Consider the following 26,741-nt stretch of genomic DNA (forward strand, 5'->3'; position numbering starts at 1 on the left):
GGCTGAATGCTGTCCCCCGAGGATAATTATGATCCAGTGTGCCCGGATGATCAGCTGGGCATATCAGCAGCCTGGGGACGCGGCAGGGTGGCCCCACTAGAGGGCCAGCCCTGCCACTCACAGCCCAGTGGCCCTCCCTGGGCAAACTTGCAAGTCACCAGCCCTGTTTCTCAGCAAGGAGAGGAGGGCATGACCCTCCCGCACAGAGGTATTCTGATAATTCACTAGAACACATACAACACCCATACAGGGCAGGCAGCAGACAAGCACGCGGTAAAGGACAGGTACAGCTGCGTGTGACCGCTGGTAAGAGTACCTTGCCCCTGCCCCAAGGCAGGACATGTGTGGCCCCGTGCTGGGCACACAGCGGTTCTTGGTGAGGGTGGATGCCACAGAGGTGTGCAATTCCCTCCCCCGAGAGCACTAATCATTAGGGATGGATCCACATCTTCTGGAATAATGTAGTTCCATTCTGATGCCAAGGCAGAGACAAGGATATAATCTTCAGAAGAATCTCCTAATCCTAGGCAATAAAATACTGCCCAGTAGTCTGTCTTTTCTGCCTTATACTTGAAGTAGCCTCTCAATTACATCACTGGATCTACTCGCTCAGAATTTTTATTTTTATCTCTCTGCCCAACTCATGGAAAATTCAACGGGAATGCCTCTGGCGCAAATGCCTGGAGGAGCCCGATGGAATTTTGTTGTGTTTGTTTTGAATTCCTGTAAAATGTTAAGCTCGGGCCCTGGCGGGCGTTCTCAGTGGTCAGAGAGGCAGCCCATGCAGGGCAGGGTCTCGGGTTCGGTTCCCGTTCAAGGGCACGTACCTGGGTTGCAGGCTCAATCCCCAGCCCCGCTAGGGTCACACACAGAAGGCAACCAATCGATGTTTCTCTCTCACATCGGTATTTCTCTCTCTTCCTCTCCCCCACCTCCCTCCCACTCTCTTTAAAAATCAATGGAAAAAATATCCTCAGGTGAGGATTAACATCAACAACAACAAAAGTTAAGTTCGGGTCCCCCAGGACCACGAGTGCCTCCATGTAGGGGTCCGGCTCTCCGGAGGTGCTCGGGAGCTGCTGAACTAAAGCCACCGGCTGGACTGCGAGTGGAGTCTGCTCGCTGGGTTGGAGGGCTTTCCCAGATTGTCAGAGCAAAGAGGCGAAGGCCGTGTCTCCTTGACAAGCGAAGGAGGGAAGAGTGGATGGAGCTCGGGCCTTAAGGACCACAGAGGGACCGGGAGAGGCCCAGAGTGACATCTGAGTGCAAGGACCCAACGACAGCTGAGGGCACAGCGCCGTGTCGCTAGTGCTGGCCACCCTGTCCCCACCGCTGCTCACCTGCAGCACCTGGGAACTGTTACCCTGCACAGCGTAGTGGAAGGCGGTCTCCCCGTTGTTGTCGGTGACGTCCACCTGGGCATGGCAGTACTGCACCAGCTCCACCAGGATCTCCGCATCCCCCTTGCGACAGGCCAGGTGCAGGGGTGTGCAGCCCTCCTTACTCTCCGTGCTGTTGGCACAGCTGTGGGGGCGGGCAGGCAGGTGAGTGGACATGGCACGAGGTGGGCAGGGCACTGAGAAACCCAAGTGCAGGAGAGGGAAGTGGGCTAGGTGCTCAGGAGCACTCAGGCCATGCTCCAGCTGGCCGGTTCAAACTCAGGCTAAGTCACGACTTATTTGTATCTCATTGGACTTGTATCGGTTTTTAGTGCCAGGTGCACACCTGTAGAGGAGATGTGCCCAGGCCACACCAGCCTGAAGTGGGCAGTGGGGTGGCACAGAAAGGGCTGCAGCAGGCCAGGTGGCTCAGTTGATTGCAATGTCGTCCTGTACACCAAACGCCCCAGTCGGGGTGGGTATAGGAGGCAACAGATAGATGCCCCCCCTCTCCTCTCTCTCTCTTTCTCCCTCTTCCTCTTCTCCTACCTCTCCCCCTCTCCTCTCCTCCCCTCCCCGCTCACTCTCTCTCATCAATAAACATATCCTCTGGTGAAGATTTTTTTAAAAAGGGTCGCTTACCCGGGGTACTTATATGCATATATGGACACAGACAGTAGAGTGATGAAGGCCTGGGAGGGGTGGGTGCGGGGTGGAGGGGGGGGGTCAATGGGAAAAAAGCCAAACAAACAAAGGGGACATCTGTAATACTTTCAACAATAAAGAAAGCATTAAAAATTTTAAAAAATTAAATAAATAAATAAAAAGGGCTGCAGAAGACAGAAATCTCACTAACAATGGGCAATTCGCTTAACCTCCTGGGCTTCAATATCTTTATTTACAAAAAGTAACATCAACCCCTGCCGTGCCTGCCCTAGGAAATGGCCAGGCTTGCGAGATTAAATACCATGATGGTCAAGAACAGGCCCGTCACCTGGTAAGGGCAGCCAGGAGCTGTGAGTTGAGCAAAGGAGGTGTGGCCACCTCAGGACAGGACTGTGACCGTGATACACATCCGGCTGAGTGGGTGTGAGTCAGTGGTCCCGCTCTGGGAGGGGAAGCCACCAGACCCTTGGAAGGAGCCACCCAGGACCTGAAGCCCCTGCAGCGCCCTCCAGCTGAGCGACCTGCACAGGCCACATAACCTCTCACCGGATGACAACGCCTCATGGGGTGTTGGGGAAACTCAAGTTCATGGCGGGTATAAAACAGCCACCATGGGCCTGTACCCGGTAGATGCTCCAGAAATGTTACGTTTTCCCTCTGACTGTAGCCAGCATCTCTAGGCTCTAACCCAGAGGCAACGCTGCCCCTTTAAGTCAAAGGTTCTGGGCAACCTTTGAGTTTACGGAGAACTGAGGCAGGATGGAGATTCCCTGAGGCCCCATCCTGCCACACATCCCAAGGGTCCAGCCCTGCTGCCCCGCCGGGCAAGGCCCCACCCACCTGATGATGCGGCTGTGATGGAAGCACTCTCGGATGCCCAGCTCCACCGCCAGGTGGGCCACCGACCAGCTGGGGTGGCTGCGGATGAGGTCGGTCAGCTGCTGCAGGACCTCCACCTGCAGGATGTGGGCGGAGCTCTCGTAGAAGGGCGGCAGCAGGGAGGAATACTGCTGGAAGTTCACCAGGGCCTCGGCCTCCGTCTCCAGCTGGAAGAGTCTGCGGAGCCAGGACCGAGGAGGGAGACAGAAATGAGCCGGAGGACCCTCGGCCCACCCCCCTCGGGAATCAGGAGCTGTGGGTCCTCACAAACAGGACACTGCCTGCCTCCCAGTGCGCACTGGCCCGCTGCAGCCGGACTCCCCGCCCCGCCCCACACACCCCTAAATGGAGTTGGGACTTTATTTTTATTTGAAAATATTTCCTTCTCTCTCTCTTTTTTAAGTACCATCATGTGGTGCTTTTAGGTTTTATTTTACCCGCTTTCTAATTTGACCGTCACGTCTGACAGCCCCAGCCTCCAGTGCCCAGCCCCTCCCACACAGTGGGAAGTCAACATGTTGTTTAACCCAAATGTCCAGCAGTAGAATGTTACATAAATCGTGTACATCTATGCGGTGGAACGTTACGCAGCCGTGAAAGTCAGATATTTAAAGAACAGGGAAAAGTCACTTTATAATGTTAAATTTAAAAGCAGGATACAAATTTTGTATGATACGTGATATAAGCTGTATTTAAAAGACTGAAAGAAAATGTCAGAATGTGTGTGATAGCATAACAACTTAAACGTTCTTCTTTATCCATTTCTGTACAATGAGTTGAAATTATTTTTACAATCAGGAAAAATGTTTTGTTCATTAAAAAGAATATACACTGAATGGCCAGATTATTATGATCTCTGAATGCATAATAATCTGGCCACTCAGTGTATATCCTATATAATAAAAGGCTAATATGCAAATTGTCCCCTCGACCAGAAGTTCGGCCAGCAGGCAGGCTGGCCAACCACCCATGTCCCCTACCCCTGGCCAGGCTGGCCCGACCCCACCCATGCATGAATTCATGCCCCAGGCCTCTAATGTATATATATATATACATACACACACACACACACACACACACACACACACTGAGTGGCCAGATTATTATGTGTTCAGAGATCATAATAATCTGGCCACTCAGTGTGTGTGTATATATATCACCCGAGGACATGCTTAGAGAGAGGAAGGTGGGCGGGGCGGGGGACTGGAGAGAAACATGGATCAGTTCTTTTCCATAGGCTCCTGGCTGGCGATCAAACCCACAACCCAGGCATGTGCCCTGACCTGGAATTGAACCAGTGACCTTTTGGAACGCAGGGCGACCGAGGCTAAAGCAACTGAGCCACTCCAGCTGGGGAAAGTTTTGTTCATTTTTAAAAAGTAGAGTTTGAGTCCTAGGTCTGCTGTTATCTTAAAACAAGTCCGTTCCTCTCTGAGCCCTCTCTGAAACGAGACTAATTGCACCTGCCCCACCCACCTCATCCAGGTGCTGTGAGGATCAGCCGAGACCGTAACAGTAACGTAAAAACACTAAAAGCTGAAGTAATTACCCGGCCGTGATGGCTTGAAGTTCTGACCAGGGCTGTCAGCACACCAGGTGTTCCCCACACACCTGCACAAGCCCCGCAGCCAGCCAGGGCCCAGCCGGGTGGAGCCAGAGCGGGGGCTCGGCAGCGCCAGCTCTTCTTTCCCAGGGAGAGCGATCGCTTAGCAAATACCTACTGACAGGCTGACCTGCGCTCGACACTGTCCTAAAGGGAGGGTGAATGAAGGAACAAAACAGACCACAGCCCTGCCCTGGCGGAGCCCACATTCTCATGGGGGAGATCAACAGAATGAGCAGGGTGAAATCAAAATAAGGAAGTATGAGAAACAGACTGTCTGGTCAAAAGTGCCATAGAGCCTGGCCGGTGTGGCTCAGTGGTTGAGCGTTGACCTATGAACCAACAGGTCACGGGTTCAATTCCCAGTCAGGGCCTGGCTTGTGTGCTCCATCCCCAGTGTGGGGCGTGCAGGAGGCAGCCAATCAATGATTCTCTCATCATTGATGTTTCTATCCCTCTCTCCCTCTCCCTTCCTCTTTGAAAGCAATATATATGTATATGTGTGTGTGTGTGTGTGTGTGTGTGTGTATTTTTAACTGCTATAGAAAAACAAAGTAGGAAAGGGGACTATGGAAAGGCCACTCCTCATTCTCCGTGGCTAGTTTTCGCTTCATCTCACCAACCTCTCAATGTTGGAGTGCTCCACGTCAAATTCTGCTGTGGTGTCAGGTATAATGACAACTGGAATTGGTCACTGGGTTTGGCAGTACTGAAGCACGAGTGACCTTGACAAGAGCGTGGGAACCAAAGCCTCACTAGCATGGGTTTAAGAACGAATGGGATGTGAGAAGCTGGGGACAGCAAATACAGTGTGGAGTTTTCCGCAGAGGGTGCAACTAAAGGCTCCTAACGGGCAAGGGTAACCCGGCTTTTCAATGCTGGTAGAGATGACCCAGAAGAAAAGGGGTCTCTCTGAGGACTTCCACTCCCGTTAATAGCAGAGGTAATGTGAACCAGGTCACCGGCTGGGGACAACCAGAAACGCCAGACAAAATATACAAAGCATCCGCGTGAGGCGCTGGATACCTAGTCAGACAGGGAAGAACTGCTGGGCGGGCAGGGATTATGGAAACCAGTACTGCTGATTAGGCTGCTGTTACTCGAGAGGCTAGAGAGGGACACGCAGCAGCATCAACAACCTCACAGGCTCCGGGGACGGGGACTGGAGGCAAGGGTCTGCAGGCAGAGCCCGGGTGACCACCTCTTGCTGTGCGTTGGGGTCCTAAAAGCCTTCACCCTAGGAAAGCCTTCACAAGGGCATGCTGGCTCAGCCTCAAATAACTCGTTCCAGAAACTGGACTGAGGCAGTCCCCAGTGAGCATGCTCCCAGGTACCTGGGAGATACACACATAAAGGAAACACCAAACTAGGCTTCAGATTACTCCTACAGGCATTGTTGCGCGTCCAAAGTCCGGCACAATCAGAACTCGCCAGGCCCACGAGGAGATACGACAACAGAAAAGAAAACCAACAAAACACATCTATACGGGGAAGGCTGCAAATACTAAAGTTATCTGATACAGACTTTAAAACAAATGGGACAACATTCAAGAAGATAAAATAGAAGACTTACAATATTGGCCCAAAACTTTAAACTATAAAAATAAATAACCAAGTGGAAATTACAAAATTTTTAAAATGCAATTGTCAAAATGAAGAAAGTGGCTAGGTATAATAGCAAATTAGACAATGCTGAGATAAAATTAGTGGATAGGAACTAGGTCAGAAAAGACTGAACAGAATCAAGCATGGAGAGACAGAAGATGGGAAAATACAGGAAAGTAGATAAAAGATATAGAATATATATAGTGAGAAGATCTAACAGACATTATAAGTAGAGCCACAAAAACAGAAGAGAGAATTGGACAGAAGCCATATGTGAAGAGTTAACAACTGTGAACTTCCCAAATTGATGAAAAACCCTGATTTAAAATACCTTCTGAGCCCCCCGCCACCAAAAAGAAAAGCAGAAGAAGGGGAAAGGGAAGAAGGAGAAAGAGAAGAAGTCTACGCTTAAGGACTTTGTAGAGGTTTAGAACATGGATCAAAATTCTTGGACACTCCTCCCAGTGGGAGGGAATTTGTCTCTTTACTCTTTAATCTGGCTCTGTAACTGCTTCACGACTAGAATATGGCGGACGTGGTACTGTCCTAGTTTCTGGACCAAGGCCTTAAGGGACTGGAAGCTTCTACCTCTCTTCTCTTGGGATCCAGCCATCATGCCCTAGGGAAGCTGAGCACCCATGGAGGTGATTACAGGTCCTGGACCCTCGGCCCTGGATGAGCTCCCAGCCAACAGCCAGTACCAACTTGGCCAACTGTGAGTGAGTCATTTTAACAGTGGATCGTGCAGTCAAGCCACCCCAGCTAATGCTGTGTAGACTAGAACTGGGCCCTTCCCACTGAGCTCCACTCAAATTACAGATTTGTGAGCTAAATAATTGAGACTGTTTTCAATGACTACATTTTGGAGCAGTTTGTTACGTAGCAATACCAGAGAATGACATATATTGGCGAACATACTGTAACATAGCAATAGCTGACACACTACTACTACAGCTGCTACTGAACCCTACTACAACTGCTGAAAACAAAATGCAAAGAGCAAATATTAAAAATAGCAGAGGAGAAGGTCATCTTCAAAGGACAACCGGTACACTGAGAGCTGGCTTCTCAACAGTGGAAGCCAGAGACAATGGAACAACATCCTGAAAGAGCTGTAAGAAAATAAACACCAAAGAGAATTCTATGGCCAGAAAGCAGATAAACACAGAACCTACAAGTATGAAGTTGAAATTAAAACATTTCACTAATCAGCCTGGCCGGCTTGGCTCAGAGGTTGAGCGTTGACCTATGAACCAGGAGGTCACGGTTCAATTCCCTGTCAGGGCACATGCCTGGGTCGCGGGCTCAATCCCCAGTGTGAGGTGTGCAGGAGGCAGCCAATCAGTGATTCTCCTCATTGTTTCTATCTCTTTCTCACTCTCCCTTTCTCTCTGAAATCAATAAAAATGTTTTAAAAAACACCAAAAAACAAAAACATTTCACTAGTCAGAGAGAGAGAGAGAGAGAGAGAGAGAGAGAGAGAGAGAGACTGTCATTAGCAGACCTAAACAAAAGGAAATATAAAATTATTTTCATGAAGTAGAAGGAACCTTATCCCAGGTGAATGATCAGCAATAAAGATGCTGGGGAAAAAATGAAGCACCATGAAAATGGTATATTTATAGGCAAATCTAAATGAATATTGACAATATAATGTCTTACTGTGCTTAAAATAAAAGTATTAATAAGAAAAAAGTACATGGCATAGAAGCCTGGAGGGGGATAAATGCAGTTAAAGGGTTCCAAGGCCCGTTTATTGCTCTGGAAGATTCTAGAGTACCAATTATACTTCAGTAAGGCCAAGGATGTGTGTTACAATCTCTAGGGCTCTATCAAGAACTGTGGAAGGTTTCAGATTTTGCCCTAGTTGCAAACTAACAAGTTAGCCTGACACAGTTTCATGGATGCTGGCAGGAGACACAAGATTCCTGGATCAAAGACAAAGGGCAATTTATTACTCACAGCAACAGCAGTAGCCAGAGTGTCAGCATTTGTGCCAATTCCCTGGGATCCGGTTCCCACAGGGTGACATGAAAAGGGTCAGGTGACACCTGCTCATGTTGCATCAGAGGAGAGAAACCCTGAGTGCAGGGAACTCGAATCTTCTGTAATTGTCAATAAGCAAATCTGTTTAAGCTTTGCTCTGGAGGAATATATTGTCTTTATTACACAGGAGAGCAGGCAAGCCGGCCCTCTGCTCTGGAGAGAGACCCTATCTCTGCCTTCCAAGGCTGTTCACTGCAGACATCCTTGTATGGACAGCCCGAGCAAAGGTAACCAGCGTCTCTGTTCACAAGATGTGCAGAAACACAAGACACCCGTAGAGAACTGTCTCGTTCTTAACAGTTATCACGAAAAGATAATAGAGTGTATAACTTCCAAGCTAACAGAGAGGGGAAATAAAATCATTAGAAAACAATCATGAATTGCAAAAGCATTATGGTGAGTGGGAAAAAAGTCAGACTCCTACAACTACGCGCTGCATGATTAAAAGGTAAAACCAGCCCAGCCAGTGTGGCTCAGTGGTTGAGCATCGGCCTATAAACCAGGAGGTCATGGTTCGATTCCTGGTCAGGGCACATGCCCAGGTTGCAGCCTCAATCCGCAGTGTGGCACGTGCAGGAGGCAGCCAATCAGTAATTCTCTCTCATCACTGATATTCCTATTTCTCTTTCCCTCTCCCTTCCTCTTTGAAGTCAATAAAAAAATATATTTTAAAAAGCAACAAACCCCTAACAAATCTGAACAAGAAATAGAGAAAATACAAAGTACCATCTCTTCAGAGCCTTCAGATATTAAAAAGAAAACAGGATATTATGAACAACTTTATGCCAATTAATTTGACAACTTAAAGTGGACAAATTTCTTGAAAACATAGCATAGCAAAACTGACACAAGAAGAAAGAGAAAATCTGGTAGCCCTATATCTGTTAAAGAAACTGAATACAGTCCTAGCCGTTTTGGCTTAAGTGGATAGAGTGTCAGCCTGAGGTCGGAAGGGTCCTAGGTTCGATTCCGGTCAAGGGCCCAGATTGTGGGCTCAATCCCAGCAGGGGGTGTGCAGGTGGCAGCCAATGGATGATTCTCTCTCATCACTGATATTTCAATCTCTCTCTCCCTCTCCCTTCCTCTCTGAAATCAATAAAAATATACAGAAGAAACTGAATACATACTATATTTTAAAAACTTTCCACAAAAACTCCAAGCTCAGATGGCTTCACTTATGAATTCTTCTACACATTTAAAAAAAGAAATATCAGTCTTAAACAATTCAGAAAATGGGAGGATTACTTATCAACTCTAAGCTGACACCAAAAACTGATTAGAATATTTCTTAAAAGGAAAATTATGGGACAGTATGTCTCATAAATATGTACAGGAAGTGCCTATGGGGAGAGTAGAGTCAAAAGAGGTTCTTTAAAGCACATTTGTATGGCAATGGAAAATATCCAGGAAAGAGGGGGAACTGTGTAGGAGAGGAAAGATGACGGGCGTGGCTTCAATGAGACCCAGGAGTGATGCATCTCTAGCCAGAACAAACAAGGAAGGCCCAGCACAAGGGTGCAGACTGGGTAGACGCGGTATAGGGAGCTTATGGCACTTCTCTTCTGGTTGAGACAGATGCCAGGCCATCTGAGAGGTGAGCATGAGGAGGGGCTGGAGGTAGAGGAGAGGACAGGCATGCCGTCCAGGAGAGCCGGACAGGGATGACCCCGAGAGATGCAGGGCTGCCAACAGGATGGCGGGTCACTTGGAGCTAATGTCATGACTTGAGGTGGGACCAGTGGGTGTGGAAGGGGTGTTCCTTCAGCCATGGTGGAGAGAACGGGAATGAACGCCTGTCGGGGTTGTGCCCAGCAAACATAATGGAGAGAGAGAGCAACAGGAAAGCAGAGAGCATGTGCAAGGTGTGATTGTGAGGATGGCGTGGCGTTGAAGCAGTAAGAAGTAGAGTCCACAGAAGGGATGGGATGAGGTTTCCTGACAGGCGGCTGCACAGCCTAGTCCAGGCGCAGAAGTGCAGCGGGCCCGAGAGTCAGCCCCCTCCTGCGAAGAGGAGGTCACGTGTCACACACGCCTTGAAGTGAGAGGCCTGCTTCTGCTGGGATGCCGGTGAGGGCGGGCAGGTCTCATCCAATAGCATATGCCACAGTCAATGTCAGCAGTCAATGATTAATTTGTACCAGGAACACAAGTATGGACATTATCACAATGTACACAGCAGTGCGACAAGCGACCGCCCGGGGCTCACAGCAGGAGAGCCAGGGCCCTGGACCATATGTCAGGCCGGGGCCCAGGATGGGCCCAGGTGAGCTGAGCCCCTCCCAGCTCACCACCCTGCCAGGTGGCTCTGGTGAAAGGAAAGGAAGAGGTGGGCTCTGGAGGCAGAGTGCCTGGGTCTGAGTCCCATTTTGCTACTGACCAGCTAGGTGACCTTGGGCAGGTTACTTAACTTCTTCGAGCTGCGTTTCCTTCTCTATAAGACAGCATCGTAACCCCCACCGCTGGGACTGCTGGGAGGATGGAGGCAGTTAACACTGAGCCGAGTCCTCTCACATGGGACGCGCTAATAAACCACAGATACCATTATTGCAGCTGCTGCCATCTGCAGCAACAGGTTCCAATCTCTCCACCCAGCAGGGGGGTTGTGGGACTCACAGGCCTTAGGCAACAAAACCTGGGGATCCCCAAGACCCTGATTCCCTTCATCATCCTAAAGCTATGCCTGCCAGCTACTAGCAGCTACAGCACTGCAGCAACACCTCCACCCGGGCCAGGCTGGAAGCAGGACTCTGACATCTCTCTCTCACACCTTCCTGCAGTTCAAAGCCCCCCAGGCAAGTAAAGGAGGAGACCTGTGAGGAACAGGCTCATCCAGCAGGGTGTGGCTCAGTGGTTGAGCATCAAGCCAGGAACCAAAGTAAGGTTTGATTCTGGTTGCGGGCTCTATGCCCAGTAGGGGGTGTGCAGGAGGCAGCCGACTGATGATTCTCATCATTGATGTTTCTATCTCCTCCTCCCTTCCTCTCTGAAATCAATTTTTTAAAAAAGTTGAAAAAATAAAATAAATTTTACAAAGGACCGAGTCTCAGCCCCTGAAAAGGGTGTCTGCTACACTGAGCCTTCTCTCTATACACCGCAGGGTGTCAGAGCAGTGGGGAGGCCCTCACTCCCAGGCACACCCCAGGCCCGGCACTGACATTTCAGCAACTCTTCATAAGAACCTCCGCTCCAGCACCCCACTCTCCAACCATCCACTCACGCTTCGCAGCTCACCCACTCCAGCCCTGACAAAGTGCCTGGCACACAGTGGCCCTTGATAAATACAGTTAAAGCTGAATGACTATTTCACACTCATCTCACAAACCTGACATGTGCTAGGGAGTCACGCCAGGATGAATAAGACAGACCCAGCCTCTAACCTCTCGGGGTCTGTGGTCACCAGGCAGGCAGCCCACTGGGCGCAGGGCTGGGATTCCAGTGGGACACTCAGCAGTAGCACCTATTCTAGCCTGAAAGCCAGGAAAGGGCAAGGAGAAGTGAGGCCAGCAAAGAAGGGCGAGCGTCCTAGGCAGACGTAAGAGTCCGGGCAAAGGCCAGGAGCACAGGGAGGCCAGAGATGGGGCCAGAGGGAGAGGCAGGGCCCTAGGAGGGGCCCTTTCAAGCCACGCTCATAGCTGGTATGTGAAGGACATGGCAGCCCTTGAAGAGTCACTTAGGGGAGTGGGGAATCAGATCTGCCCTCTAAGATGATTCTGAGAGGAGAGCAAGACTGCAGACAGAGCGCCCGGCCAGCGTAGCTCAGTGGTTAAGCATCAATCAATGAACCAGGAGGTCACAGTTCGATTCCCGGTCAGGGCACATGCTCAGGTTGTGGGCTTGATCCCCAGTGGGGGGCAGCCAATCAATGATTTTCAAAATGGGATTCAGACCCAGGCACTGATGTTTCTATCTGTCTCCCTTCCCCTCCTCTCTGAAATCAATAAAAAAAATATATTTTTTTAAAAATACGCAGACAGAGCAACATCCCAGGAGGCAGGAGCAAGGAGTCCAGGTACACAACCACCGTGGCCTGAAAAGAGACCAGCAGCAAAATGGAGAGTAACAAGACCTTGATTTTGGATTAGAATGTGACTGGAATGCAGCCTCCTTGTGACTAATTCCTGGCCAAAGGCATTTAGGTGGAAGGCACGTGTGCAACTTTCCAAGAAGCGTTCCTAAAGAGAGTGCCCTTCCGCCTTCCTGCTGGCTGGAAAGGGGGCTGTGACAGCTGATCTAATGTGGCCATCTGGGGCCATGCGGTGATCTAGAGAATGGAGGCCACACGTGGTGGAGCAACAAGACCGAAGGAGCCTGGGCCCCTGAGGACCTGCAGGAGCAGGGCTGCCACACCAGCCCTTTCTGCCATGGCTGTCACTTAGGAGACAACGGAAGTTCTATCCTGTGTCCCACCACCATGTTGTCACTCAAGCCGGACCTAAGTGTAACTGACAGAGAAGCAGACTCAGGATATACGTGGGAGGAAAACCAACAGAATTTGTTAAGGACCCAGACCTGGGGCTGTGGGAGGCGGAGGAATCAGGATCACTCCTGGGTGTCTGGATTGCACAACCATGTAGATGGATGGTGATGCCCTTTGCTGACACGGAAATGCTTGGATGGGAGCAGGTTAGAGAGGAGAACAAAAACAGACGCCAGAGCCAAGTGAGGAATGTCAGGAATTCCAAGAAGAGATATGAGCTTAGCTTGAAAGCCCACCCACTATTGCTCTTCGTGCTGCCAAACACACGGAAACAGCCGCACACAGAGAGAAATGGATTCGGAACCGGACGACGCAAAGATTCGGCTTCTTCGCTGCTTCCTGCGCAACTGGAACATCCCTGCTCACTCCTGAGCCTCGGTTTTCTCACCCACACAGGGAAACGCTGCTTCCTCGCTTCCCTCCACAGGCCGCTGGAGGATGCGCTAATGCACCATATGTGAAAGTGTGTTGACGAGAAGGTGCACCAGCACAGGTGTAGTTAATAAACTGCTGGTGAAGGGTTTAACCTGCGAGATGGAAGTCTGCCCAGAGCGGGGCTCAAGCTTCCCAAGGCAAAGCTGGAATCCTGTCAATGGAAACTTACAACTCACAGGACTCGGTGATGATTTGCACGTGGAGGGTGTGGAGCCCCCAGGGCAGGGCACCTCAAAAGCAAGGATGGCCCTGGTCCGCTGGCTCAGCTGGTTGGAGTGTCACCCCATTACCAAAAGGTTGGGAGTTCGACTCCTGATCGGAGTGCGTATGGGAGGCAACAGATCAGTGTTTCTCTCACATTGTCGCCTCTCCCTCTCTCTCTAAAATCAATAAAAACATATCCTCGGGTGAGGATAAAATAAAAAAAAGTAAGGATGAGTGGCACTCCAAGGAGTGGACCCACTGCCTGGTCAGCTGTGCTTCCCGGAATAGCCGCCCTCAGCTGCAGGCCTGGGGAAGGGCAGCCGGAGCTCCACCTAGCCCTGCTTTGTTTCAACTGCCTGGACTGGCCACTGAGCGGTATTCTTGCCCACCTGCCCCAGGGTGCCTCTGCCTCGGTTTCCCTGAGGAGCCAGGCCCTGAATTCTCACCCGATTGGCTGGGGCCAATACCTTGCCTTGCTCTTCTGGTGGCTGGACCTTGACCCCCAGTTGCCACTTCCTGAGACTTTTGCTGCCACGCCTGCTGACTCAGAATGACCCCGAGGCTCCCTTCTCACCAAGGCTCTGGGTGCACCTAGGATCCAGCCAGAGCCTTCTGCCTGCAGGTCCCCGCTCCCTGCCTCCCACGTCTGGAACAACCTTATCCATTCTGTTCTGCCTGACACACTCCTACTCATTCTCCCCCACACAGAGGAGCCCACCAGGAAGTGGTGCCTCCTTGTGTCCCCCTGTTCTTGGGCCCCTCATGTAGTACTGCCTGGTCTGCAGGTGGCCTCCCCCAAGGACTGCCCGTTCCTTGAAAGCACAGAGCGCATTTTGTCATCTCCAGAGACACGAGGTGCTCGGAGCATGGTGACTGGATGGATGGAGGACGGGGTGGCGAGAGGAACAAATAAACGGAAAGGGGGCTGTTGGTACGAGCCAACTCAGTGCCAGCCTGCAGGATCCCACGCTCCTCTGGGCCGTGCATTTTAGGGCCTTGGCCACTCCTCTCCCCTTTTCCTAATAGCCCTGCAGCTGCCTTCCTTCTAGCTCAGTGGTCGGCAAACTGCGGCTCAGCTCGCAAGCCACATGTAGCTCGCGAGCCGCGGTTTGCCGCTCTGTTGACTAATGAGTTTGCCGGCCACTGGATAGGGGCTTAATCACAAGGAACAACAACAGCCTGTAATTATTGGAATCGAGAGTCTAGGTCAGTGGTCGGCAAACTCATTAGTCAACAGAGCAGCAAACCGCGGCTCACGAGCCGCATGTGGCTCACGAGCCGCAGTTTGCCGACCACTGTTCTAGCCCATGGCCGACCCAGTGTGCCCTGAGAAGTGACAGCTATCTACCTCTTACAAGCTCTCCTGAACAAAACTAGGCCAGCCCCTGGAGACTGTCATGCCTTTAAAGACCCAGGGCTGCCGAAACCGGTTTGGCTCAGTGGATAGAGCGTCGGCCTGCGGACTGAAGGGTCCCGGGTTCGATTCCGGTCAAGGGCATGTACCTTGGTTGCAGGCACATCCCCAGTAGGGGGTGTGCAGGAGGCAGCTGATCGATGTTTCTAGCTTTCTATCCCTCTCCTTTCCTCTCTGTAAAATACCAATAAAATATATTAAAAAAAAATAAAAATAAAAAAATAAATAAAGACCCAGGGCTGCAGGTGACCCCTGGGCCTTACCCGACCAAGCCCCACAGCAGGAAACAGCCCAGTCTTCTGCCCCCCATGCCCCTGCTCCAGGGACCCTGATGGGCCAGAAGGAGGGAGTCTAGGAAGCCCCGCCCTCCGCAGAAGAGCGGTTCCCTCTCCCAGCCCTCTCCTGACCCCTCAGATGTAGACCCAAAGCCAGGGTCCTGGGGGAGTCAAAGGAAAAGATGTGTGTGTCACAGCAGAGCATCACTCACCGGAAGGCACTCTGTGAGTTCCTGGGGTTGACCAGGATGCAGTCCCAGGTGCGACTGGGAACGTTGTGGAACAGAATTAGCTGCCCTTCCTCCCGAATCCGGCCACTCGAGGTGTAGTCGGTCAGAGACACCTCCTTCACCCGGAACGGGTTAGAGAACAAGCTGGTGACGCTGCTGAGGGTGTTAACCAGGCGGCCGAAGAACTGCATCTTCTGCGGGGCCGATGGGGGGGCCCTGCTGCCTTCCCCCTCCGTCTGGAAGAAAACGGGGTCTCTGGTTAGCGGGGCTCAGTCTCCCAGGCCCACCTCACCAAGGACAGCAGTTTCCTGCCCAGGTGGCTCCCCACCAGCGTGGTCCCCCTGATTCTGGGCCTGGAGGGGGCTGACAAGGAAGGGAGAGAGAATGGCACTGAGTGGGAGGGAAGAGGCCTGTGGAAGTAACAGAGCTGCCACCGGCACAAGCGACCAGACCGTTTCCCAGCAGAGAGTCAGTTTCCTCATCTGTGGTATGGAGCCATGTTGGTCAAAGGAATGCACACACGGGCGGCCCTGCCCTGGGGCCAATGGAGCGGCTCTCCTTACGAGGGGAAGGGGGAGAATCAACTTTTTGGTACTCGAAGAGCTTGGCAGGGTCCTTTCGATTCCACAAACAAACCCGTGACCCCTCTCTATCAGAAACCACAGGGACCAGGGTGGGCTCACACTCCCAGGGGAGGGAACGGTAAGTCCCTGTCTGACACCTTTAACACCTGCCGCACTGGTTTCCCAAGGAGCTCGGAGGGAACACCAAACCGAGCTCCTGGAAATGAAGAGGAATGAACAGACTCAGAAAAAGTGACCACCTATTTGGGTGGACGTTTTATGTCTCATGTTCATGAAGTCACAGTTTCTGCTATTAAATTATCCTGTTTGGATGACAGAATGATTATATTTTTAAAAATATATTTTTATTAATTTCAGAGAAGAAGGGAGAGGGGGAGAGAGATGGAAACATCAATGATGAGAGAGAATCATTGATCGGCTGCCTCCTGCACGCCCCCCACAGGGGATCGAGCCCACAACCCGGGCATGTGCCCTGACCGGGAATTGAACCCTGACCTCCTGGTTCATAGACTGCCGCTCAACCACTGAGCCACGCCGGCCGGGCATGGATGACGGAATTAGATGTCTTGTTATTTCCTGGGTTCCCAGAAAGCACACTGCCTTCCTAAGTGAGTGTCACCAAAGGCAGGCGACAGTCAGCCATGGGCCGCCCTGTCTCTGTGCGGCACACACCTGCCAAAAGGGTGTGTCAGACCCGAGGACAGAGGGTGGAGGTGTGGGCAGGCCAGGGAACACTTCAGTGGGCACTAGTCACACCCTGGCTGTGTGTTGAGGAGAAAATCAACTTTAGGGACAACAGGAACAACAAAAGGCCTCATTTAATTATCTAAACAGAGAATACGAGTCAATAATAATGACATCAGAGGCGTTTATTGAGCACTTACTAGGTAGTAGGCCCTGAGCTAAAAACGTCACGTCACTGTCTCATGTCATTCTCACAAAACCACAGGAGGCAGGTGCACTGAGCACACAGCTCAGCTCTGGAGTAAAACTGCGTTCAAATCCCAGCCTCACCAACAACGCGGGACAAGCACGTGGCCTTCTGTGACAGGCTCAGCGGCATCAAGTCCATGACGCACCCATGCTGTTCATGGGCCACCAGCACGGCCTGCAGAGCCCGTGCCCCTCCCCCCGCCCCTCACCCCCCGCAGCCTCTCCCCTGGAGTCCCACCATCAGCTCCAAACCACGCACGATTCCAGGAAGCAATGCTGTTTCACACCTCCTTGCCTGTCTGCGTTGACCTGCCTATCTGAGATGTCCTTCCTCGCCTTTGATCCTCCTGCACAATTCCTACTACTACTCACACCAGACACTCACGGGCCTCGCCGCGGGCCTGTGCCAAGAGCTTACACCTATTAGCCATCGCGTCCGCACCCCCACCTACACAATTGTTACCACTGTAGTCCTCATTTCACACGTGAGCAGATCAAAGAACAGAGAGGTAAAGTGACACGCCCAAGGTCACACAGCTAGATGGGCAGGCTCTGGAGTCTGAGCTCCTTAAAGGCAGGTGCTACCTCTCTGTACACTCACCCCTAGCGCTAAGCCTGGCCCACAGGATATTTGTTAAAACATAATTTACATAATTTAATGGAGTAAAAATTATGCACAGCAAAAAAGAAAGAAATAGACTGACAGAAAACATACCAAAATACTAAGGGTAGATAAGAGTATAGGTTTTATGGGCAATTTTTTTCTTTTCCCTGTTTTCCAAATGGTATGGAAAATTACTCTATTTTTTAAAGAAAAGTAGGTGTGGTGGTAGCCGGAGGGAAACGGGGAGGGGAGTAGGTAGAGGTTGCAAAGGGGGGACAGATGGGGATGGAAGAGACTTTGCTTTGGGCGATGGGTGCACGATGCAGTGTGCTTCGTTGAGCTGTACTATAGACACCTGTATGGTTTTGTGAACCAATGTTGCCCCAATAAATTCCATTTTAAAAAAGAAAGTGGGAGCATAGGGGAGATGGGGGCCAGGCGTGGCTTAGAGAGGCAGCAGGAGGCTTCCGGAGGGCAGGCTGGCTGCCCTGGGAATGGTGCTCGCAGGAATGGGGAAGCCAGGAGCATCAGCAGGGAGCCCACTCAGGTTAAGGGGTCCAGCCAGATGAAGGACGGTACCCCGCACAGAGGAGACACGCCCTCCAGGTCCTGCCTCGAGGGGTGCCTCCACAGACAGCAGCCTGGCCGCTGAAAGGACACACCTGCCCTCCTCCCGCCTCTGGCTGGGCAAGAGGGTGAAATGACACAATGCGGGGAAGGTGGCCAGGACACGCCGGGCACACAAACAGTGGCCGTTGTCATCACGAGGTGGAAGAAAGGAAATGAAAACCACCGCGCCACATCCTGGAACAATCATAACAGGCCAGCAGGGAAAGTGGCAAGTGTGGCATGGACAGCGCATGCCTGCGTCCCGGCTCAGCGTGTTCCTGTCACCCCCCTCCCGCCCCCACCGCCTCTGACCTCAGATCCAGGGCTTTTTCCAGCGCAGCTGCAGGAGGAGGACGCTGGGCTGGGGAGCCGGCTGCCGTTCCCAACCTGTAAGGTCCCTCCCAGCCACCGCTCCCCTGCACAGCCTTGTCACCCCTCTCTTCCTCTCGCTCTCACAGCTGCTTGCCCTTTGACCTCCCCATGGTGTTAACATTGGCTTTCACTTGCTGACAACTGTTCTCATCCTCACCTGGGCTTGTTCTCTGCACCTGGGTGGGGCCAGGTCACCTGACAGGGCCATACCCTGCTGGGCACCTAAAGCTGCTGCAAGCAGCCCTCCAACGCCACGGGGGTACGACACGAACAAGAGCTGCGTGGAGACAGTGATGGCAACAGTTCTGACTCTGCCCCAGGCAGCCGCCAGGCGTGGGTTTTGTGTCCCCCGGAGGGTGGCTGGCTGTTTTGGCCTGTAATTAGTGTTGCTCCCCTGCCCCCTGGCACAGGCCCAGCTTGCCTGCTCAGCTCCTTCAGGGAAGAATTACAGTGGCTGCTGGGGTGAGGTGCCCCTGGAGGAATTGTAAGGCAGGAAGGACAAGCAATAGTATCCCCATTTCTGAGATAAAGAAACTGAGGCTCCGAGAGGCCTTGCGTTGTGGGTGTTCAAAGAGCAATTTGAGAAGCACATGTTGATGTCCACCAGAAAAACAAACTCACTGGGATCAGAGGCGACTGGCACCAACAGGCAGAATCTTGGGTGAACTTCCTGGAAGGGGTTCATAAAGTGAGGAGTCACAGGGGGACCCCACGCCCAGTCCCTGTCCAAACAAGTACGCAGTCCCTTGCGGGGAAAGTGTTGGGAAGAACGGCTAGAGGAGGTGACTCTTGCGCTGTACCTTGAGGTTGGGGACGGGGTAGAGGTCCCCCAGCAGACGGAGCCCACGAGAACGTGTGGGAAAGCCTGGGGACTGGAGCCAATCTGGAACAAGCATCGGCACTAGTCCAGGTGGCACAGAGGAAGGGCTACGACTACTGCTGTGTCAGCATGGATGCTGGTCACCACGGCGCCGTTTGTCCAGCACTGGCCGTGCCAGCCTTGACCACCGCCACCCTGTGAAGTGGGCTCGATCAGTGTGGCAGAGGACGGGGAGCTCGTGGTGAAACAGCTCTCCCTGAGTGAAGGGACACCTCCTGGCCTGTCCCTCCTGGAATGCGCAACCCCCTCCCCCCCCCCCCCCCAATTCCTGCCACAGCCTCTGCTCCTCCCTTAAGGCCCAGCTGTGCCCTGGGAACCCTCAGGGCACTGGATCTGGCCCTCCTGCCACACTCCCTCCCAGCTTACCCCACAGCCCTTTCTGAGGGCCTGGTCCACCCCCAGCTTACACCCCTCTGTGCAAATCAGACCCCTGTGAGGGGCTCCCATCACCCTCCAGAGAAAGGATGTGAGCATCCGTGTGGGCTGGCCCGGCCCACCCTCCAGCCCGCTGCTTGCACTGCAGCTCCAGCCACGCTGCCCACTGCAGCCTCCCGGAGCATGCCACTCGGGCCTGTGTCGCTGCACCCTCCCTTCCCCCCCATCCCCGCACCCCCCCCTACCCCTGCACCTATCTTCTGACTCAGAGGGTGCTCTCAAAAAGGACTGTTAGACAAATGAATAATCCCTCTTATCCCTCTTGTCCTTCAAGGCGGGGCTCATGTGCAACCTCTTCTAAGAACCATGCCCTGTGTCTCCCCTGCTCTCAGCCCCCGGTGCCCCTGCTCCTGCCTCTGTACCCCCACCGCCCAGCGCACACACACTGCCGTCCTTACCCTGCAATTATGGGGGTGTATCTGTGGGTTTGGGCTGCCACCTGCCCCCTTTTTATTTGTTTATCGAAGCACCTAGCAAGCAGTGATTTAGTCAAGCACCTAACATGTTTGGTGAATGAACGAGTGAGAACCAGTGAATGAGCCAGCTGGACGCCCACAGGCGGCACCCCTGAGGTGCTCCTCTCCAACGCCCGCAGGTGGTAACAGAACCCACACCCTAGTCCCCACCCACTCGGAGCTGCAGCACCTCCAGGAAAGGCTCAGGGGCGCTCCACCCTGACCCTGCGCCAGGGAAACCTTGACGGGGCTCCTGCTGGGCCCCAGGAGTGACACTGCGCTTGGGTCTGGAAAGCTCAGCTTTATAGACACCAGCTGAGCTCACACTCCAAGGGGGGAAACTCTCACAGCCTCTGCCTCCTTCTGGAAGAAGCCTGGCCAGAGGGCCGGACGGCCGCTGGGAGGTGCGTCACAGGATCCTCAGGCAGCCAGGCCAGGAAGCTGACCTCCCGGGACTGGCCACGTGGGGAACCTGGGAACACACGCAGAACTGCTCCAGCTGGAAATCAGGCCTCCTGAGCCACTGCTTACGACAGGATGTCCCATGATCGGAGCAATGGCCACGGGACAGCGACACCCTCCTGTGCAACTGATGGCTCCCCTAGTCCACTGCCTGGCAGGACGGGCTGAGAACATGGGGTCTAATCTGAGCACCGGCCCCTGGCCACTGCAGACTCCCTTCCTGCACCTCAGCACGTGAGCGCCTCTCCCCACAGCCACCATGCTGTACGGCTGGCAGGGAATTCTTTCCGCTGGCTGCCTTGAAGCTCACAAATGCCCGTTCAAGAGGGGAAGTGCAATTGTGGGGAATACAGGAAACCGATGCCCAGGGAGAGGAGATGGGAGAACGTGTTGCCTGCAGCTGGACGCATGCCTTCTTCCTTAGACTCCTGAACAGCACTAGGCAGAGGGCCTGCACATAGTAGGCACTCAATTGGTGCGTGAGGAAAGACTAGATGAAAGTGGGGGTCAAGTCAAATGCCATCTCCACCTCCCATCTGAGCCTCTGGACCTCCAAGGCTGCCTCCGAGACAAAATGTCCCTCCAAACGTTCACCCTGACCCCAGCTCGTCCCTCTTGCCTAAGCGAGTGACGAATGGGGAAGAGCTCGTGCCCATCACCTACACCCCAACACCACTGCTACGCTCACCCAGCACCCGAGTACCAGGTGCCTCACCACATCTTTTAGGTAATTATCATATTTCATCCTCAAGACACTCATAAAAGAAGGCACACTCTGCCATATTACACCCAGGGAATTGCGGCACAGGCGGGTATGTAACTTGCCAGATCTGAACCGAAACCGTTGGAATCCAGAGCCCCAGCCTGTACGCCTCAGACTCCCTCAGGAGCAAGCCTCAATGGGCGATGGCTGAGTCAGGCCTGACTTTCAGACTCCTGTACTCCAAAAGCTGAGGCCCCCGTCTTACAAACGCACTGCCATTCATATGAGTCAGAGCAAAAGGCTCTTTCAAAAAAGGAAAAGGTGTCTCTCCCATTCACTCTGCTCAGCTGGACCATGCCTGCAAGCAAGCTGCCTGGGAGTGCTGCTGGAGCTGGACAGGAGCCACCAACCGCTCAGAGATCGCTGGGCTGATGGCATGGCCCATTTATGACTCACTCTACAGAGGTTTATTGAAGACCTATTACAGGGCAGGCATAGTGCTAACTGCTGAGAATACATGAATGAACAAAACAGAATCCCTGCCCTCCTAGAACTTGTATGTTAGAGGGCTATAAACCAGAAAGAAGATAAATAGGCAAAACACATACGAAGCCGAAACCGGTTTGGCTCAGTGGATAGAGTGTCGGCCTGCGGACTGAGGGGTCCCGGGTTCGATTCCGGTCAAGGGCATGTACCTTGGTTGCGGGCACATCCCCAGTGGGAGGTGTGCAGGAGGCAGCTGTTCAATGTTTCTCTCTCATCGATGTTTCTGGCTCTCTATCCCTCTCCCTTCCTCTCTGTAAAATACCAATAAAAAAATAAAAAAAAACACGTACAAAGGTTTAAATGCTGATTAGATGCTCCTTCACCAGAGCAATGTGTGAGCACATGCACACACACACACAATTTCAACTCCTCCTCCCTCTCTTGCTAATGTCATTCTGCTGAGTGAGCAGGAAATCCCCTTTTGAGGATCCTGTCATCTAAGAAGAAAGTAACCCATGGGAGGAGGAAAAGTGCCCTGGGCACCGAGACAGCAGCAGGGACCCTTACAGAGCAGGGCCCTCACACGGGCTCTGGTGTCACCAAGTACTGTGTTCAGATTCCAGTTCCAACCGACATCAATTGGTGTGATCTCGGGCAACTCGCCTGCCCACTTTCCTTACGTTAAAGGGGAATAACATGGGCTACATCAAGGGCAGCCTAGAACACGGTAAACAGCCCGTTAATATGTGTTAAATAAATGAGGAATGAATGAGTGGTAAGGTTAACGTAGAAGAGAGCCTGACTCATAGCGCATGATCAATAAATACTTCCAAATACTCCATAGAAGACACTGTTACCTTCTCCTTGTCTTTCCCTCCTCGTCTATGACAAAATAGCAAAAGCTTGCATTTGTACAGGACCATACTGATCTCAGAGCTTTGCTTTCCTACATTATCTCACCGTTTGAACCTCGCAGCAGCCTTCTGAGGGCAGGAAATACAATGCCCCCGTCACCGATGAGGAAACTGAGATTCGGATGAAAAAGAGCCTCCAAACTCCAGTAACATTCTGAGGCAAAGACAGTAACAAAAACACTGCCTTCAGCCCAAGGGTGGAGCATATGTGTTGCCAAACCAAACCTGCCTAACATCCTGTTGGCTGGGTAAGAGGCAGGTGAGGGAAAGATCCAGAAGCTTAGGGGAAGGGAAGGTATTTGTTTGATAGTCTATTAAAAAAAAAAAAAAATTCCCTGAGCCCCATGCCCTCCTCCCTCTCCCACACCCACGGCTTGCCTGTCCCAGTCACAGGGTCACATGGGTCACATGCACCCTGTCACCAGCTTCCAGGTCATCTGTGGGAGCAGGAGGTGGACAGAAGCTTAGGGGATTGGGAGACTCTGGGGTGAGGAGGCTATGGGGAAGGAGGGAGCATGGGTGGGGGAGCAGGCAGGGAAACAAATGGGGGTGAAGTGGGGAGGAAATGGGAATACACAGAGGCAGAAAACTCGGGAGTGCCTAGAAAAAAGCGGGGGATAATCAGTGGGGCCAGAGTGAAAGCGGGGGCCCCTGAGAGATGGGGAAGGGAGGAGGGGTTGACTCGGGAAGTTAGGAACAGAGGGAAGACACATGGGCAGGCTGAGGTCCTGATGGGGACCCACGGTCAAAGCTGGGGGTTCCTGGGAGACAAGCGAGATCACGGGATGGGAGTTGAGGACGCTGTGGTCAAAGGGAGGAATCGGGGGGGGGGGTACTCGGGTGTCACACAAGGGTTAATGGAGAACATGCCTCAGGGAACGCGGGGAAGGTGCGAGGGAAGGACCACGAAGTCTGGGGCGCTGAGGAGGTTTGGGGAGGACCCCAGGCCCCGCCTCCCCTGCCCCGTCACTCACCTCGGCTTACTCAGCACTTCCACTTCCTTTTACTTCCGCAAACAAGCCCCCCCTCCCTGCCACAGCCACCGCTCTCCGCCAATCAGCGAAGGCCTGGCCTCCCCAGGCGCGCTGCGGCCCCGCCCCCGCGCTGGGAGCGCGGCGCGCGAGGGAGGCGGGACGGCGCCGCCATCTTTTGTAACCGCCCAATGGACGAGCTCCCAGCGCCGGGGAGGCCGGGCTGTGGGCTGTAGCCAATCCTCGCCGGCGGCGCGCGGCCATGTCTGTGCTGGGCGGAAGGTCCTTGTGACGGCGCGTTGCAAGACATGTTGGTGAGGGGCAGAATCTCACCCTCCTCCACCCTCCGCTTCCTGAATAGGTCGGAGGCCTGAAGTCTGAGCCTCCTGGCTCATAAAGAGAAAATTAAACCCAATAAAGACATAGGGCAGAACAGGGAGGAAACCGGTTTTTATTTTGCCGGGTACCCCCCAGCTATGGTTCCCAGATTTAGCAAATAAAAATACGGAATGCCCAGTTAAATTCTGCCCGGTTAAACTTAAATTCCAGCTACACAACCAATAATTTTAACTATAGTTATGCAAAACAAACAAACAAACAAAAAAAAACAACAACCTGGTAATCGGGCAGCCCTACCCTAAGCCAATCTCAGGAATTATCTTAGCACCTTTAATACAAACTTGAGCAAATTAGTTGATTGCTGTGAGCTCGTCTGAGAAGCGAGCACAGTAACACCGTATACGTAGAGTTGTGAGGACTAGGGATACCTTAGTCCCTGGGCCTGCAGCTGGTGGGATTTCCATAAATGGGGGTTGTTATGATCAATAATGTTGAGAACGGGGTATGCTGGGAGGAAACGAGGAGACTGGGTTTTAGCTGCAGCTCTGCTTCTGACTGAACAGCTCATGTCCCCTCTCCGGCCAACCAGGACAACTTCTACTCCTCTAATGACCCCCCAGCCCTAGGTCACATGAATTCTCCAAACTGCTCTCTGTCCCGGTGGGAAATGGAGTTACTGTTGTCATTCCTGGGAAAAGAAGGGAGTTTGGTCCTCAGCCGGTCCAAAGATATTAATGCCCAGACTGAGGGCGGCCAATACAACAGGGCCCGGTTTAGTTAAGGATCTGGACAGTTACAAACTGACCATAGTGACTAACACTGGTACAGGCTTCACCAGTTACAGAGTAACCAGACTTCACGTCCATCATTGCTAGGGTGGGTTACGCTTGTTGGCCCTTTTACAGATGTCAGTGTAAGAAACGTCCCACCCCGTAGATAAACTTTACGAGTTTATTTGAGCCAAACTGAGGACATAGGCTGGGGAGCAGGAGCTCACATGCCCTGTGGAATAACAGCTTTGCAGTTTCTTTTGTGCATTTGAAACTAAGGAAGAATAGAGACAGCAAGGTGGGGGTTAGATTACAGGATCCTGAACAAGATTCTGTCTCTCTTAAGGGTTAATATCCCCTCTGAGGGGTATTACTTCTGGCATTTCAGAGATGTGTTAACCCAAGGGCAATGGACAGGGCTGGCTTAAAACTTTTCACTAAAGAAGGTATAGGCCTGGAGCAAGACTGCCCACCATGACCTGTCCAGTTAGGAATTTATGACCTTATCACCCTATGAGGTTATCTTCCATTCAACTCTTTTTTTTCCCTCTATCCACACAGATGAGGAAACTGTTCCCTTTAACTAATTGAAGTTTTGCTCAAGAGTTTCAGCTTGGAGTGGAGAGAATGGGATGAAGACTCAGAATTCTCAATGAAAACATTTTGTCCTACACACCCATAGCAAGTGAAGTTAGGGCGATGGTTATCTGGGAGATTGCAAAAGACCAGGCGTTCCACCCACTACCGAGCAATGAGACCCCCCCAAAAAATGTGTAGTTTCAACAGAATGAGTCCCATTCTTCAGCAAACATCTAACTTTGTGTTCAAGGTGAGTCTGCAAGGCGAATTTGTCAACATGGACACACAGTATAATCTGAAATGCAGAAGAGGCCAAGGGAGACTGGATCGCTCTTTAGACACACTCGAAGATCCATGGAAGACATTAATCAAATAGGATCTCAGGACTTAATAAGCTGAGTGCTCCTCCCCTAGGTATATATGGTGAAAATTGTTACATGAGTAGATAAAGCGAGAGATGAAATAGAGTGGTTATCAGGCAGCATTGAATGAGGAAGCAATGGAAAGAGAGGGGCAAGTAGGCACAAAGGAATACATTCTGTTGGGTTTCTCCTGGATTTCCCATTGAAGCAGATCAAGTCAAAGAGCTTCTCTTGAGGGGCTGCGTTAGGTCCTGCATCGAAGAACATCCCGGAGCAAGGTGTCTGCCTTCTAGGAACCCAGCCTCCAAAGGGTCAGAGTAGACCAAGTCCCCTCCCTCAAGGAGTTAGGTGGAAATTTAACTGACATGCTAACAGTGCGATGTACACTCTTACCTTGTTTGACCCTCACAACAACCCTGAGAAGTAGTATTATTCCCCTCACTTTATAGATGAGGAAACCAAGGTTCTGCAAAGGAAAATGATCCCCAGAATCATATGTCAATTAGAGGCAGAACCAGAATCAGGACCTGTCTTATCTTTTCTTCCCCTGACCTATAGACGTTTGGCAATGTTCTTGATGCTGATGATACCACGGTGAACCAAACAGATAAAAGTCTCTGTCCTTGTGGTGCTCACCGTCTGGTGGGGAAAGAAAGATGATAAACAAGATAGAGACATCAAACATAGAGCGTGTTTTGCTAAAGTCTGTAGGTGAAATGTCATGATGTTAGCATCTTCCTTTCAAAAGACCTTGAGTGTTGAATCTGGGGTTGTGTAGATGAGTGTCATTGCATTAGCCCTTCCATTATCTCTGTTTGAACATGTTTTCTTAGAAAAGCAAGCAAGAATTTATTGACTGCAGCTAAACAAACAAAAAACCCCCACTTAGGACAGTGAAACAAGGAAGGGCGTAGCAAACAGGCGAGCCTAGGCTGGGCGGCGTTGGCTCACTGGGAAGTCAGAGAAAATGGGGCCTCGGAGACAGTTTCAGGGCGTTAGCCTGGAATGAGCTGTCGATGCCCATTCTTCCCCCTGGTTGCAAGTTTTGTGGGGTCCCTTGGAGTTTAGGA

The 26,741-nt window shown here is 52.0% G+C and overlaps 1 protein-coding gene across 4 annotated transcripts in view; it reads right to left on the minus strand.

Annotated features, from left to right (window-relative positions):
* Nucleotides 1-23,807, minus strand: part of PLA2G6 (phospholipase A2 group VI) — a 46,565-nt gene extending 22,758 nt beyond the window's left edge. The window contains exons 1-5 of one of the 4 annotated variants that reach the window (XM_080660055.1): nt 23,625-23,672; nt 22,697-22,804; nt 15,196-15,449; nt 2,886-3,101; nt 1,341-1,524 (exon numbers count right to left, since the gene is read on the minus strand). In XM_080660055.1, coding sequence (XP_080516181.1) covers nt 1,341-1,524; nt 2,886-3,101; nt 15,196-15,404 — 609 coding nt within the window. In that variant the 5' untranslated portion in view covers nt 15,405-15,449; nt 22,697-22,804; nt 23,625-23,672. Of the gene's footprint in view, nt 1-1,340; nt 1,525-2,885; nt 3,102-15,195; nt 15,450-22,696; nt 22,805-23,624 lie in introns of those variants that run through there. The other 3 variants (XM_080660054.1, XM_080660052.1, XM_080660053.1) reach the window with 3 other exon arrangements.
* Nucleotides 23,808-26,741: the final 2,934 nt, after the last annotated feature.

This window comes from Plecotus auritus (genome assembly GCF_963455305.1).
Source record: "Plecotus auritus genome assembly, chromosome: 3".
Taxonomy (NCBI): Eukaryota; Metazoa; Chordata; class Mammalia; order Chiroptera; family Vespertilionidae; genus Plecotus; species Plecotus auritus.